The 17,474-nt window shown below is 39.5% G+C and overlaps 1 protein-coding gene across 1 annotated transcript in view; it reads left to right on the top strand.

Annotated features, from left to right (window-relative positions):
• Window positions 1-17,474, top strand: part of MYRFL (myelin regulatory factor like) — a 120,983-nt gene that overhangs the window by 88,791 nt on the left and 14,718 nt on the right. Inside the window, exons 15-18 of the mRNA XM_059080214.2 lie at window positions 9,337-9,500; window positions 10,114-10,177; window positions 14,705-14,790; window positions 17,351-17,425. Of these exons, the coding sequence (XP_058936197.1) occupies window positions 9,337-9,500; window positions 10,114-10,177; window positions 14,705-14,790; window positions 17,351-17,425 (389 nt within the window). The remainder of the gene's footprint in view (window positions 1-9,336; window positions 9,501-10,113; window positions 10,178-14,704; window positions 14,791-17,350; window positions 17,426-17,474) is intronic.

Below are 17,474 nucleotides of genomic sequence, written 5' to 3' on the forward strand. Positions count from 1 at the left end.
GTATGCTTGGAAATTTTAGTAATAAAATGTTGGGGAAAGAATCATTGTTCCAGACATCTAAAACTGTAATTTAAATATTGTGTCAGAAGGTGGTGGCAATGCTTTGAAAATCAGATAGCCCCGTTTTGTCAGGCCTTCACTGATTTACTACCTGGAATTTCACATTTTATTTACCAAAGTGGAATTTAGTTAAAATGGCTGAACTTATGCCAAAGTTTTCAAAGAGACTATTTTTTAGTAATTTCTTAGAAAGTCTTTAAGGATACTTCAGTCCCTTTCTGATGATGCTGACTTTTCTTCGTCTGTGAAATCTGGCCACTAGGTCAGAACTGCTTCCTCCCTGAGTAGGTATAGTTTAGTTCCCTTGGGCTTCATCCATGAAGTTCCCAGTCTACTGAGTTTGGTCTCAGATATTCAGAGTCTGTCACTGCCTTCAAGTTACTCAAACTGAGTAACTGAGAGTAAGTAAATAAACTTTGGACTAGAGTGGTAGCTCTCAAGGTGTGAAATCCCTTTCATTTTTTTTTTCCCCCCTCTGGTAGATTTTCCTCTTTCATCTTTATTATTGGAACTTTAGAGTGGAGGTACTACCCTCTTCTTTGTACTGCTCTTTTTCTTTATTACATTTTTTCTTCTCTGCATTCTCATTTCCTCTTCCATCCAACTCCCCATAATGATGGCTGCCACGCTAATGTGTTTCATATATAGCCTTGGATAGTCAGGCTTTCTGGAACATATTAGTGTTGTTTTTGAATCTGTTTTAAATTTCTTTGAATTATATACATCTGCTCAGAGCCTGATACGTGGAATTCCTTGGCATACGTCCTTACGTTCTCCTCCTCGAGTGATGGCCTCTTCCAACTCTGCTGACCACAACTGTGCAGTGATGAACGTTCTCATACAGGCCTCCTTGTGAATCTGTGGGAGGTTTTCTCTGGCAGGCATACTGGAGGTGGGGTATAGGATACACACAGCCTTAATTCTATGAAATGCTGTCAGATTGTTGGTCAGCTCCAACTCATAACAGCAGCACATGAGGCTGACTGCTTCTCTGTATCCTCATCAACACCTGACATTATCAGATTTTCTAAATTTCTCAATTCTAATTGGGATAAAGTGGTATCTTACTGTTTTAATTTGTCTTTCTCTGATGAGTAACAAAGTTGTGCATCTCTTTCTTATGTTAGCTATTTAGATTTCTCCTTATATGAATTGTTTGGCCCAGTTTTCCATTGGGTTACCTGTCTTTTTCAGGAAGAGAATATACTTTTCCACTTGATGCTGCTATTTTTTTTTCCCAGTGCTCTCAAAGATAAAATAGACCATATCTATACCAATGGCTTAAGATAGTAACAATTATTTTCTATTTCCATGGTTTCCTTCCTGGTGCTAATTACAACTTAAAACTATATCATATACTTCTGGTTTACTTGCTCTTGGCCAATCTACCCACTAGGAAACATGCTCTATGAGGGCAGAGATCCTGTCTACTTTATCTAATTGTTTTCTCCCTGTACTTAAGGCAGTGGTTAGCAAATCATAGGTGCTTGATAAAGAACTATTGATTCTGTTCATTAGCTGAATATTGAGCTACATGTGCCAGGTACTGAGTTGGCCCTATGACACTGCCCTCGAAAGGAGCTCATTGGTCACCCAGAAAGAGAAGAAATCAAAGAATTACAATAAACGGTGCCATGTGTTAGTTCAACTGGAAACTAGCCTTAGTCAAAGGACTCAAGCCCTTCCACAGAAAATTACATTTAAACTGAGATAACAAAAATTAAGCAAGAGTTCTAAAGTAAACAAAGGGCAACAATTAAAACACATAATTTGAAACAGTTTTATGAACTTGTGCTCTCCCCATTTAAGGCAGAGGTCAAAATACAACATCCAGGGAAATGAGCCCAGGAGTTGTCCTCTTTGCAAGAGAACTCTGCATGGGAGGGAAAGCTCACCACCAGGCATCTGTGGGAAGTTCGGCTGAAGTCAGAGCTCCTACACCATCTCAGCAGCCTGCTTTTCTGGTTTGAGGATTCTAGTTTTTTTAAAATCCATGTCAAGGCCTGGTGAGCTGTCCACAAATAAACTCTTGGACAAAGATCGAAAGCTGAGTTTATCCAAAGCCTAAACAATTGCCAGGCACACCCATTGGCTAAAAGACAGTTTTTCTCCCTTTGACAATCACTTTCATAATACTCAATTACAGACTGTTTTAGTCCCATGATTTTATCATAGAAACATCAGTCCATGCAACATCAGATGCCACAAGGAGAGATTTTCAGGTCTGTGACTCTCACTGGAAAAGAAAGAAGAGCCTATTTCAACTTCTCAAAGCATTCTTTGCTCTCAGGCTTTGTTACCCTTACTCAGTGTTTCTGGACAGAGGACAAGCTGTAGTTCCCAAAGAGAGGAGAAATCAAGTCCACTGCCTGGCTGCTCCCCAGCGTTGGGGCTCATTTATCGTCAGTCCTGCAAGGGACCCAGCAGCTTGCAAACTGCCTTCTACAGAGTCTAAGTGTTTCCTAGGGGATGAAAGGGAACTGATGGGACGGTCATCTGTTTCCATCAGTGGAGGCCACGAGGCTGGTTACAAGAGAGTCACTAGCCCATCGCACTGAGGATGTTGAACACTAGTGTTTCTTTCCTTAATTCACCTGAATTTCCTAACGTGGAAAGGGATTTTGGAATATAGACTTTGCTTTTCTGAGAAAAACCTCAGGTAAAAAAATAAACTGGACGTTTGGCCACTGTCTTCAATTTCACCAGAGAGCAAGGCTATGAGTGCCTCAGGGCATGCATCACCACTGTAAGAATATTCACTCATTTAATCTTCAAGTCTGTCCTGTGTTACTGCCCTGTGCTGGAGAATCTGCTGTGGACGAGAGGCCGGCCCTGTCTCCAGGGGTTTATAATACTGGTAAACATGACACCAAGTGAAAGGGAGGTGGGCAGAGAGGGAGGACAGCTGGTTTAGGCAGAGGTAGCAGCCAGAGACGAGGGGACAAATGATCCATGTTCTGTGACCGGCACAAGGTTCAATATGATTAGAGCACAGCATGTGAAGGGGGCTATGTGAAAGGAGAGGCTTCAACAGAGACACACTCTAAGCTAAATAATGTCTCTGATGTCACAAACACCTCCCTGTTGTTTTCCTGTGCACTTATACTTGCCAAACTGCCTTACGTGTCCTTTCAAAAAATATGCTCACGCTGTCCATAAGTCCCCTCACCCCAAAGCAAGTCTTTTAAACAGTGGGTGAAAATTCTCATGTGATTTGAAGCAGTTGCCACTGCCCCCAAACCCAATCTCATGAGCAATTTTGGGTGGCAAGCTGGTTTAATAATTTTTACATCACAATTATAAAGCTACATTTTAGTGGATTTAGTGGATTCCATTTGAAATGGTTAATAATAACTGGACAGAGTTGATTAATTAAATTAGATTCAATTATAAAATAGTTCTTAACCAACAGTGGGTGTCAGATGGGGAAGCTTTTCAGAATGCCCCAGCCTTATGCCCTTCTCTGTCCTAACGAATACGAACCTCTATCTGTGAGTTGGACACTTACAAAAAGTTCCTCAGGCATCTAGGTGCACATTCGTGGTTAAAATGAACCCATGGAGGCCTTACCACTTGCATTGAAAAGGTTATTTTCAGAAAACTCTAGATTATGTTTTTGAACATATTTGTACTGACTTTACTGTGATGATAGAGGACAAGAAATCAGAAGTCTTTTAATAAGAAGCAATCCCAATAACATGTCTTAGAAATTAATTTTTTTGGTAACCTCCAATTGGATCCATAAAGTCAGGGCCATCATTACTATCAGGAAGGTAGCAGTAAATTCCCTCTCCACCTCTATTTCCTCTTAGATAGGAAAACACATGAATTACCTTTTTGCCCGTTGAATCTACCTGGAAGATGTATGGTGTTGGCATATTTGAGTTGCAGAAATCAGAGCTGGCTTTTCATCATTATTGACACATAACTGGACAACTGCAGCCATCGTTTATATGCCATTAGCAGCATTAAAAGTCCTGTGGGGAGACATGGCAGAAAGAACTGACTGTGGTTTAGAGGGGACAGTATCATTCTCCACTGTCTGCTTTGGTTTGAGCTAAATCACAAATTACTGTTTCAAGCAAACATTTTTTTAAAAGGAGGAAAAAAGCCAGTTGCCAAGAAAAATTAAAAATATTATTAGGTATGATAGTGCCAGTGAGGCTGGAGAGAAGTAGGTAGATTCAGGAGATTTAGGATGTTGAACTAACAGCACTGTGTGATGGATTTCCTGTGGGGGAAGGAGTCAGAGACGATGGCTGGGAACCTGTGCTGGACTGCAGGGTGGACATCGACTGACCATGTGACCGACTCTAAATATTACAGTTATAATTCTATAAGGCTTTCTACTAAACACAGTAAATAGTCATATGACATTTACTATGGTTTAGAACCATAGAAAGTCATTCTTATCTTCCTTTCTGCCTTATTTTTCTAAAACAAATTTAGAAGTAAAGGAAAATCTATACCAGAATTAGAAAATTTAGAACAGCTTTTGTCAAGAGATTTTTTTTTTGCTTTGTTTTTGTTTTGTGATTTATTTATTTTTTAACATTTTTAATGAAAAATTTCAAACACTTACAAAATGAGAGAGAACAGTAATGAAACACATTTATAAATTTCACTCAGATTCCACAGTTATTAATTCACGTCCAATCTTGTTTTATTTAAATAAACTCTCCTCCCATACAGCTGCATTTTTTTAGCTTTGTTGAGATAAAATCGACATACAGCACAGGGTAAGTTTAAGGTGTATAACATGATGATTTGATAAACTTACATATTGCAAAATGAGTACAATAAGGTTAGTTGACATATACATCACCTCATATAATTACATTTTGTGTGTGTGTGGTGAGAACATTTAAGATATACTTTCTTACCAACTTTCAAGTATATAATATAGTATTGTTAACTATAGTCACAATGCTGCACATTAGATCCCCAGAATTTATTCATCCTAAACTGAGTTTGTACATCTTGACCAACATTTCCTCATTTCCCCCACTATCTCAGCCTTTGGCAACCACCAATCTATTCTCTGTTTCCACATATGTGATATTATACAGTACTTATATTTCTGTGTCTCACTTATTTCACTTAGTATGACACCTTCGAGGTCCATCCATGTTGTCACAAATGGCAAAATGTCCTTCTTTATCATAGCTGAATAATACATATGTATACACGCACACACACACACACACACACACACACACACACACACTTTCTTCATCCATCCCCTGATGGACACTTAGGTTGTTTCCATATCTTGGTTATTGTGAATAATTCTGTAATGAACGTGGGGGTGCAGATATTTCTTTGAGATAGTGATATCATTTCCTTTGGACATATAACCAGATATGGGATTGCTGGATCATATTCATATAGTAGTTCTATTTTTAATTTTTGTGTAACTTCCAAGCTGTTTGTCATGGTGCCTATGCCAATTTACCTTCCCACCAATAGAAGGATTCCCTTTTTTCCAGATCCTTGTTATCTCTTGTCTTTTTGATAATAGCCATCCTAACAGGTGTGAGGTGATGTCTCATTGTGGTTTTTATTTGCATTTCCCTGATGATTAGTAATGTTGAGTGTCTTTTCTTGTACATGTTGCCCATTTGTATGTCTTCTTTGGAAAAATATTTATTCAGGTTTTCTGCCCATTTTAAAATTGGAATATTTGTTTATTGCTATTGAGTTGTATGCACTCCTTATATATTTTGAATATTAAACCCTTATCAGATATATGGCTTGTAAGTATTTTCTCCCATTCAGTAGATAGCCTTTTAATTTTGTTGGTTATTTCTTTTGCTACACAAAAGTTTTGGTTTGATGTAGTCCCACTTTTGTTTGTTTGTTTGTTTGCTTTCGTGGATTGTACTTTTGGTCTTGTCCAAAATATGGTTGCCAAGACAAGGAGATTTTTCCCTATGTTTTCTTCTAGGAGTTTTACAATTTTAGGTTTTACATTTAAGTCTTTAACACATTTTGAGTTAATTTTTGTAAGTGGTGTAAGATAGAGGTCCAATTTCTTACTTTTGCATGTAAATATCAGATTTTCCCAACACCATTTATTGAGGAAAATATCTTTCCCCATTGAGTATTCTTGACTTCCTTATCAAATATTAATTGACCGTATGTGTGTGTTTATTTCTGGGCTCTCAGTTTTGTTCCATTGGTCTATGTATCTATTTTTATGCCAGTACCATACTGTTTTGATTATGATAGGTTCATATCATAGTTTGAAATCAGGAAGTGTGATGCCTCCAGCCTTGTTCTTTCTCAGAATTGCTTTGAATATTTGGGCTCTTTTGTGGTTCTGTACCAATTTTATGATTAGTTTTTCTGTTTCTGTGAAAAATGCCATTGGAATTTTGACAGGGATTGCATTGGATCTATAGATGGCTTTGAGTAGGATGGACATGCTAACAGTGTTTATTCTTCCAATCCAAGAGCACAGGATATTTTTCCATTTATTTGTGTCTTCATCATTTCTTTCATCAATGTCTAATAATTTTCAGTGTACAGATGTTTAACGTCATAGGTTAAATTTATCCCTAAATATTTTCATTGTTTTTAATGCTATTGTAAATGGGATTCTTTATTTCTTTTTCAAATTGTTCATTATTAGTGTATGGAAACATAACTTATTTCTGTAAGTTGATTTTTCATCCTACAACTTTACTGAATTCACTTATTAGTTCTATTTTTTGATGGAGTCTTTAGGATTTTCTGTATCCAAGATCATATCATCTTCAACAGAAAGTCTTACTTTTTCCTTCCCAAATTGGATGCCTTTTATTTCTTTTTATTGTCTAGTTGCTCTGTCTAGGACTTCCAGTACTGTGCTGGATAGAAACAGGGAGAGTGGGCATGTCTTGTCTTGTTCTTGACTTAGAGGAAAAGCTTTCAGCTTTTCATCATTAAGTGTACATGTTAGCTGTGGTCTTGTCATATGCTTCTATATGTTGAGGTATATTTTATTTATACTTAATTTGTTGAGAGTTTTCATCATGAAAGGATGTTGAATTTTGTCAAAATCTTTTTCTCCATCTATTGAAATGACCATATAATTTTTATCCTTCATTTTGTTAGTGGAGTGTATCACATTGATTGATTTGCATATATTGAACCATTCTTGTATCCCAGGAATAAATCCTTCCTGATCATGACATATGATTCTTTTAATGTATTGTTGAATTCAGTTTGCTAATATTTTATTGAAGACTTTTGCATGTATGTTCATCAGGGATGTTGACCTGTAATTGTCTCTTCTTGTAGTGTTCTTAACTTGCCTTGGTATCAGGGTAATGATGGCCTTTTAAAATGAGTTTGTAGTGGATGGAGTTTCCATTTTTTGGAGGAGTCTGAGAAAGACTTGTATTAATTCTTCTTTAAATGCTCATCTTATTAATTGTTTTCTAGCTGTTTTGTAGTTCATTTGTTCTTTTCTTCCTTCTTTGCTGTCTTCGTTTGTGAATAAATGATTTTCTGTAGTGGTATACTTTGATTCTCTTCTCTTTACCTTTTGTGTATCTACTGTAGGTTTTGCTTTGTGATTACCATGAGGCTTACATAAAATATTTTATAGATTTAACAGTATATTTTAGGCCAATAACAATTTAACTTTGATCACATACAAAACTCTTCCCTTTGGGCTTCCCTGGTGGTGCAGTGGTTGAGAGTCCGCCTACCGATGCAGGGGACACGGGTTCGTGCCCCAGTCCGGGAGGATCCCACATGCCGCAGAGAGGCTGGGCCCGTGAGCCATGGCCGCTGAGCCTGCGCGTCTGGAGCCTGTGCTCCGCAACGGGAGAGGCCACAACAGTGAGAGGCCCGCGTACCGCAAAACAATACAAAACCAAAAAAACCCCACAAAACTCTTCCCTTTTACTCCCCCCCCACCCCATGTTTTATGCTTTTGGTGTCATAATTTACCTCTTTTTATGTGTGTACCATTAACAGATTATTGAAGCTATAGTTATTTTTAATACTTTTGTCCTTTAACCTTTATGCTAGAGTTAAGTGATTTATACACCATTATATAAAGGTATTAGAGTATTCTTAAACTGACTATGTACTTACCTTTACCAGTGTGTTTTATACCAGTATGTATGCCTTTAAACTCTATGAACTAAGCCTTAAATCTATAACATTCAGCTTTTGAATCCTTTCCGAGTGGTTGCTTTACAGTGTTTGAAACCCAGAAAACTTCGGTTTGCATGATGAGAATCTCAAAGACACACAGCCCTGAGTTTGATCCCCAGCCACAAAACAGTCTTTCTATTTTGGCCTTGAGCTCATCACTTTACAACAGTGGTCCAGCCTCTATGAACCCCAAAGAGCGCCATGACATTCTAAACTTGTAAACAGAGGAGGGTGGGGAAGAGGGTGGTCATGGGATTGGGGTGTGAGGTGATGAGAGCTTTCCAGGATTTTTGTATGGCTAAGAGACAGACACACATGTTCCCAAGACAACTGACGTGTGTGGGTGGGGGAAGGGGTGTCTGGATCCCTGTGATTTTGGTTGATCTCTCCTTTCTTCCTCTTTCTGACATGTCAGTAACTTTCTCTGAATAGGAAGAATTAAGTGCTGTTGTTTTAAATTTTGTTTAAGCTAAAATGTAAATTGCATGTAATAGCTTATGGGCTATTAAGACAAAAATCAACACCTCAAGAATCATCCTCTCATTTATAAATGAAGAAACTGAAGCTCAGAGAAGTTGTTACATTTTACCCAGGATCTCACATCTAGCAGGTGGCAGAACTCAGAGAAAAGCCCAGGTCTTCTTTCCTCCCTCCTTCACCTGAGCAATTTGATGCACATTTTACCAGGGAGAACTGGAGTCTTTCCTTATGATTTAGTGATGCAAACACAAATCAACATTCAGAAGGCTGTTCTTTCTTTACATGAGTTTTAAATAGAGCATACTGGCCACTGAAAATAAATCTTTGGATTTGAAACTTGACAGTGTCCTTCAGCTCTGTTCTCTCTCTTGGAATACAAGGACATATTTCCATTTTATTGCAAATTGAACATAAGCAGTTTTACTACATAGCCAGAAGTTTGGCAAAACCACTTTAAATTTCAAGCCTCCAGATTTATCTTGAATGACCTTGAGGCTGGGTGTGTATGTGTGTGTGTGTGTGTGTGTGTGTGTGTGTGTGTATGTAGCCGTTTTCAATGGAATTTTCCAACTGTCTTTTAATGGGCTGTGGACAGTTGTCCAGTGGTCTCAAACTGTATGTGCTCTGAATTATTTTCATTTTTAGGACCAGATCTTTATGGAAAATGTGGGTGCAGTGAAGCAGCTTTGCAAACTAACCAACAACCTTGAAGAAAGAATAGAAGAGTTAGAAATATGGAACAGAAAGCTGGCCAGGCTAAAGCGGCTCAGTAGTTGGAAGTCCTCCGCCAGTGAAGTGAGCTCAATCAGGTACTTCCAGGATTGCCATAGAAATTTGGAGAAAGGAGAGAATGGGGTCTTACCATAACTAGATCAATCTGAATGGTTTGTTCTACCAAGCAGCAACCATTACTTTCTTTTAATTAAGTCCCTATTCTTCTTTCAGAATGTTTTGGAACACAGTTGTTTTATGTGATAATTTTCTTATTTTTTCTGTTGCTGCCTTTAAAATAAAACAAAATATAATGCATCTGTTTAAGAGCAGTGATTATAGGAAGTGCTACATTTTAACAAAAGGGTGACCTTTCCTTTAAGGAGGAAAGGTGGCCATTTCTAAATTTAGAAAACCATGTTTGGTCCTCAGGGAAAAAACTTTTATTCTATTTTTTTATTACTTAAGGAGGTACATGCACATTTTCTGGGATATATTTTGAGAAAAAGGGAAATGTAACTTTTAATGCATTTATTTATATTTACTAAGTTTCTTGTGCACAAAAAGAACTCTCAATTGCCTTGACTCTTCCTTTTTAAAATTACCACTGAATTAAAAAAAAAAAAGTGTTAGTGACAGCCTGAGTCTTTGTCATGTAACTCTTGGAGAGGCATTTGAATCAAAACTAATTTTCTCTTTCTCTTTTTAAAGCAAATTTAGCAGAGCTCTTAGTGCATCTTCTCCAAAAAGGACCATTCCCAAAAAAACCAGCAAGGTAAATAGACTTAAATTTATAATGAACAGAGGTGACATTTTCTATTCAAATAGTCTTTAGAAAAATTGATCAGGAATGTTTTGCTTCATTTATTTGTTGAGGGGTTCCCTAGGCCTCCTTATGCACTTAAGGCATTTAAATATTATCCTTTTAATAGATTTTATATGGTTTTTCAAAGAGAAGTTTAGAGATATGAGTACAGAACATGTTCATTTCAGAAATATTGTTCTGCCACTTTTTGTGTATATAGTCCCCATCAGGTGAAATTCATCAGCAGATGACCCTGGGCTGCACGATCTGTGTGGATGCCTTGACTAGGCGTAGGCCCTGATCTTTGTCTCCAGAAGATCTCAAAGGGATGTCAGTTAATCCTCAAATCCCTCTTTTCCCTTTGATATTTAGTACTATATATGCAAATGGAGACTAGGTATTCACTTGCTTTCAAAGGTTAAAATGTGACAGCTTTATTAATGAATAGAGCATTTCATCAAATGACACCCTCTCCATTGCAGAGAAGTGTCAGTGAGGGAGAAGCTGCAGTGCTCTCTTCCTAGCTGCCATTCATAGATAGCTGTGACCCTCAGCTTGCTCCCTCAGATCCACTAGTTTTCCAAAGGTGGCCTTTCCCGGAGGAAGATATTTATGACCTTAATCTATATCCTGTTATGGGCTGACCTAATGTTTGGGCCATTGTCCCAATTTACTCTCTACTCCTCATGCTGTACATCACCGAACTATTCTAAGAGTGTTTAGAAAGTTTAATATTCTACTAAAATGTTATGCTGTGGACAAGCTTCTTGGTATACCAATGGGCATAAATACATGGATAAATGTATATGTAGAAGTGTTTCGGGGCAAGTTTACTTAATTGCATTGGGGAACAGAGATAATAATAATATCTACCTTACAAAGAGTATTGATAGGATTAAATGAGCGAAAGCCCTTAGCACAATGCCCAGCACATAGCAGGTTGCTCAATAAACACAAAATACTAAAAATATTGTGTAGGGAAGTTGCTGTTTGTACTGACCAGTTTGCAAGGGGATAGAGGGAATTATATCTACATCCATGGAGGCCCTGATTGGTACAATTTGGTTCTTGTGCAACCTCTGTAGCACCCATCTTGCACACAAAGAATCTTTTTATTTTGCAGTTTTCTCAGAATATTAACTAGAACATACAGTCCATGAGACCAGGCTCTGTCAGCCGTCCTCACTCTGTGTCCCCAGGGACAGACACAGAGCAGGTACTCAAGAAATATTTGTCAAATGAATGAATGAATGGAGAGCCCAGTCCGAAAATATTCCCTGAAGGCTCACAATCTAAATTTTAAAGCATTAAGAGATTCAGTGTCTTGGGTGTATGGGTGGTGGGGGAGTGGGGGTGTGGACACAGGCTCAGGGACTTATATGGACATCCAGACATTAAAGAGCACCCATTCAATTCAGAGACTTCATGCAGTCACTGTCCTATGCCCCTGGGCATGCAAAAGTGAGTAAGATGTGGCCCCTTCTAAAGAATTTTAAGGTAGCCAGGGAAGATCAGAAGAGAATACAAAGAACAGTTGTACCCGGATGTGATAAATATTGCAGAGGCTCAGAGCACCGTGGGAGTCTCATGGGACCCGGGCCTTCTTTGGCTAGAAAGTGACAGGTGCTACTGGAGAGGTTCCAGATGGAATGGCACAAGCCAAGGTCTGGGAGCTGGCACCAGCTTCCTTGAAGGACTAGGTGGGAATTTGTTAGGGAGGAGAGTAGAAGTTAAGGCTGAAAATATAAGTTAGGCTCAGTTTCTGGATCACCAGTTAAGGAGTTCATTTGCCAGCCATGAAGACTTTTTGAATAATAACAATAATATCTAAGTTGTATAGTGTAGCCTTTCTTTACAGACAGAAAAGGGAGGCAGCATGGCATTGGCGTTAAGAGCACAGATTCTGGAACCAAGTGTTTTTTGGTTCAAATCCTGGCTCTGTGACTTACTAGCAGTGTGATCTTCAGTGAGGAACTTAGCCTTCCTGGGACTCATGTTTCCACATCTCTAAAATAGGGATGATAACAGTACTTGCCTTATAGAGTAGTTGAGGATTACTGTGAGGTTAAATAAATTAGTATACATAAAGCACTCAAAAGAGTGTGTGGCACATAAGTGCTATATAAGTGTCCACCACTATTTAGTATTTTCAAACCCACTATTTCAGTGATTCTCACACTTTGGCATATATCAGAGTCTTCCAGGGAGCTTGATAAAATGCAAGTAATGGTGGTGTTTTTGCTCTCCCTGTACTATCTTTCTAGGAGGTTTTGGCTATTTCTCTGAGGTTAACGTTCCCTTCCATACACCAACCCCCCTAGGTAACCTTTATTCCTCAAAGCCTCCAAGATCCTTGCAGCATTGAAACACAAATGTATGGGTGGAGAGTGGTCCTCCTGGGTTGGGTGGGGGCATTAATGAGCAAAGTGCTGGTTATGAGCAGTTGGTGGGCTTTATCTGATGGTGAGAAGCCTGGCTGGGCCAATGCTGGCCAAGATGATGCTCGTTCTGGAGGAAGATTAAGGTCTCATCCAATCCAAAGGGTTCCTCTCCTTTCCTTCTCTTTCTTCACTTCCAAGAGGTAGGTGGGTGATTCCTGCTGTGTGTTGATGATTGGGGCTAGGTGAGAAAGACCTCAGGGTTCAAGTAAAAATTCACTGAGTACGTGGAGGAGAAGGGAGAGAGCCCACCTCCCCCCACAATTCAAGGTATTATGAAAATTAGTAACATAGAGGTCAAATGGATCATACTGAATAAATGATGTATCATCTCAATGAGTACATTTCTTTTTAAATTTATTTATTTATTTATTGTTTTAATCGGGGTATAGTTGTCTTACAATGTTGTGTTAGTTTCTACTGTACAGCGAAGTGCAGTTCCCTGTGCTATACAGCAGGTTCTTATTAGTTATCTATTCTAAACATATTAGCAAACACAGATACTTTTCATTATCTCACTTCTTACAGATTCACAGCCCCCCACCTCACACTACATGGAAACCTATTGAATCAGAATTTTTCAGGGCGTTTAGATTTTGTAACAAACTCCATAGTAATTCTCATGCAGACTTGAACTTGAGAAACATTTCTCTGTTAATCAGGTCCACCCAATAACTCTGAAAGGTAGGCAGGTATGATTTTTATCGTTCCTATTTTATTGATAAGGAAAATGAGGATCAATGACACTTAGATGACTTGTTCAGGGCATGACTCCACGTCTGACCCCAGGTCTTAGGCCATTTTCCTATACGAGGTCAAAGGATTTTGAGCAAAAGCATGGAGACTTAAAATAATCTGGCAGCTTTGGGGAGTAGGTAGAAGGGGAAGCTCTTATCCTGAGATTAATACTATTTAATTCTAATCAATTCAACACATTTTACTGAGTTCTTTCTTTGCACAGCACACTATTAGGATGTCCTCAAAACTGTTCCAGTGGGATGTAGGAATGGTATAAACCATCCACTTCTTGGTATTCAGAGTGGCTTCCTACTGCACTTATGGATGACTCAGTTATGATAGCCCTAAAATTTGGGTACTTGTTAAAAAGGGTGTGGTTAATTCTCCCCCCACCCCCGATATTACATTGAAGAACATTTTCTTTATGCAGATAACCTGCCCAAGAAATTCAAAGACCAATTTTAAACGATTTCTTTAACTACCACCATCCTCCAATTCCCTTCCAGTCCTGTACCCCCAGAAGGAAGCAAACATAATACTCTCTATTGCATTAGTAGGAAACTCATATTTAAGGAGCACCATATTTAACTGGGCAGAAAGCCTCTCGTATCTCCAGCGAGATTCCTCACCAGTTGCACAGCTGTCTCTCCTTTGGTTCTTGGCTCATTCCTTATGTGCAAGTTTTTAATGCCAGTATGTACCAGTCCTAAAGGTTTGTCTCACTCACTTCCTAGAGAGTGTAATTTACTTATTTTCATATCCCCCTATGTTGCTCACAGTAGTGCTTAATGAATATTTGTTGAATGGATATAAGAATAAACACGACATAGGCCCAGAACACTCCTCAAAGATAGGTGGCAGCATTGGAAAAAATAGTATATGATTTAAGGAGTAATTAATAGTATTTCATGCCACAAAAATCTTTTCTACAGTTTGTCATGCTGCCTGAAGTTCTTCCATTGGGATTTATGCCATTATGTCTTGAAGACTTTTTTATTTTCAAAAGTATCCTATTAAAAGAAATGGACCTCTGGGTTCTGACAGTATATTGTCTGGTAGGTCTTCTCTCATAAAACTTCAAGAAAAAGCACTAAATGAATGGCACAGACAATTGTCCTGCAGGGAAGAGAGAGTGTAGCCTGGAGTGCCAAGAAAAGGGAAGAACTTGGCTTTGAAAGGACTTCATTTTCGGAGGCAGCGAGGAGGAGGGAGATGTAGGCTGAAGGGAGCAGCGACGGTCCCCTGGGGAGTGAGTCTTCAGGCATCCTTCTCAAAGTTGGCATCAATTATTTTTCATTTCTCATTGCTGAATTTTTTATAGGTTTCTTTTTCAGGAAAAAAACAGTCGTGTCCTAACTGGGTTTTCCAGACCTTGGTTATAACTCTCATTGCTGTGATGGCATTTTGGTAAGAAAAACATCAGTGTTGTGCTATGTCAAGCTCTTTTTCTCTTCCCATCTTCCTTTTCTCACACATGAACTGGGGACTGACTTTCTATTTACTTTGAAGATAAGGAGCCCTTTAAACCAGGCATTGGCCTTTGATTTAGCTTAGAGATACAGGAGCCCTTTTTATAAACTCATACTTTGAAGAAAAGAAGCACTGGCTTTCTACTCTTAAATATGAGGTGAAGGATGATCTTTTTTTTAAATCAACTGATATTTTTTACCAGCTCCCTGTGTCTTGTGTGTGTGTGTGTGTGTGTGTGTGTGTGTGTGTATCTTTTTTAGTCTTGCAAATAACTTTCTCAAAATCTTTGCTCTCCTTCCTATCTACTTAGGCGAAAAGAGTGAGTAGGTAATCAGGTACAATCCACTCTCCCATGGATATTCATATTATTAGAATTCTTCTGGATTTTATACCAAAAGAGACTAAGATTACCCCAAGATATGCAATATGATGAAATTGTAGCCAAATGTACTAAGCAGTTAAAGCAAATAAATACAATTGCTATGCAAGCATCGCGTGCCTTTTGACTGCCATCCCTCCTTCGCAGGGAGGAGGGGTCATCCTTTACTGGGATGAGGAGTCTTTATCAGGTCTCTGGTCTTCAGGCTCGTGCTGCTGCTATGATGGCTCCTCAGCCTTTGAGCCCTGGTCATCTTTCCTGTGTCCTCCTCGCCTTCTTGTTTTCGGTCTGTTTTCATGGTGGAAGGGGTATTTATCTATCCTCCAAAAATGCTTTGTTAGTGTGGAAAAGGACTAGCTTCTGGGACTTGTCTCAAAGGAGACAATTATCCTCAGGGGCCAAGTAAGGGATGGTCCCAAAGATGCTTCCAGTTTCTTGATCCAAAGCAGCTTCTCAGGTATAGGAGACATTGTGGGTCTCTCTGTACCCTTCTCTCCCCTCAGCATTTTAACTTTTCACTTGCTACTGCCCACTGCAGGAAGCATCCCCAAGTATTTGACACCACTACATAGAATTCCCAGTAGAAGCTGGTGTACTTTTCTCACTCTCCTAAGTGAACTTGTCTTCTTCTGGAATTCCCAATTCAGGAGAGTGTGAGCATCTACTTTTCAAAGACATGCCTAACATTCTCTAGAGACACAGATTCCCATGAAAATCCAATGCAAAGCTTATAGGAAGTCTAATTTTGATATGAAGAGACTGCTTTTTAAATGTGCTTACTAGATCTTACGAATTCCAATGTTGTTGACCTCTAAGACCAGAAATGGGAGGTATTGGGCTTATTGTCTTGTTTCCGCCCTGTGGTGTACCTGAGAAGGGCCAAAACCCTAAAGAAGCAGATGTCCATTTCATTCTATGATCCTAGAAGTTGCCCGGGCCATGCAATGATGCAGATGGCAAACAAATCAGAAAGAGTATTTAAGGATTAGTAATACCGAGATAGAAAATGGGGAATGTGGGAGAACAAAGTCAGGGAGACTGGACCCCAGCAAGTAGTTGCCAGGGCGATGCCACAGATTCTGTCTAACGGCATCTTTGGAGCTCAGCACCACTTTTCCCAGGCAGGGCTGTGCCCACTGGGCAGTAACCAGCTGCTGCTGAGAACACTCTGGGGATCCTTTCTTCATGAGCAGAATTCAAATGTGTGGCACATTTCTTTGTGTATATTTAACGATGGTAAATCCACTACCTTTGGTGGGGAACAAGATAATCGATACTAATGAGGAGTTGAGTCTACAGAACCAGATGTGACATCAAGCCGGCAAGAGGTCAAGTTAGGTCCCCTGTGTCAGGCCCAGCACATGGCGGGATTGTAGAGGGAGTTCTAGAGACACCCTCGAAAGAGGAGAATGCTGAGTGTTTGGATGTGTGAGCAATATTGGGAAGAGTTTCCCAAAGCTCAGGACCTTTTAGGTAAGCTTCCTTTTGGCTATATAAGAGCTGATAATTGGGGGGAAAGATACACTCATTATTTTGAAGTCATGTAGTGTGGAAATGGATGCTTTACTGTACTTTTTTCCTTCCTCTGTACAATTTGGTGTATTGTGCTCTGAAAAGACAGGCAGCAGGAAGATGTCAGAAGCGGCCAAAGGGTTAGGTACCTACTGCTGACTAAACCTGTGGCCTCTCATTTCCCAACACCACAGTGTGGACGCCCTCCACCAGGGGGATATGAACTTTGCTCTGAGTTTTTCCTGCATGGAGCAGAGGGCTGCCTCCAGTGATTTACGTGCTTCCTCTTGTAATCTTCCACTAGTGACAGACGTTTCTGAGACAGCTTGCCAGGGCCAGGGGGCTGCTTTGTGGAAAAATCCGTCAGCCCAGAGTAGCCAGGGAGTCTCTGAGCTCCGGCAAGATTGGGGGCTTTTTCTCACCAGGGCTGAGAGGCAGAACTGTGCTGGCTTCTATGGTGCTTCTGTCAGCCCTGGCTGCCCGCCCCCTCGTCTCCCATCTGTGTGGCCTGGGAGAGGACATCTCTGGCCAGCTGGTTGTGTGAGATATATCTGGAATCAAATCTGCCACATAACTCTTTCTTTCTTTTTTTTTTTTTTTTAACAGTGGCTTGACAATAGTCTCCCTTTACATACTTAGCTTAAAAGATCAAGACCGATGTATCCCAAGTCTCCCTTCGAGGTGAGAGTTCCAGTCTTGTTTTCCTTTGGGGAGAAGGATTCTTGAAGGC

This window comes from Kogia breviceps, chromosome 12 (assembly GCF_026419965.1).
Source record: "Kogia breviceps isolate mKogBre1 chromosome 12, mKogBre1 haplotype 1, whole genome shotgun sequence".
NCBI classification, from domain to species: Eukaryota; Metazoa; Chordata; class Mammalia; order Artiodactyla; family Physeteridae; genus Kogia; species Kogia breviceps.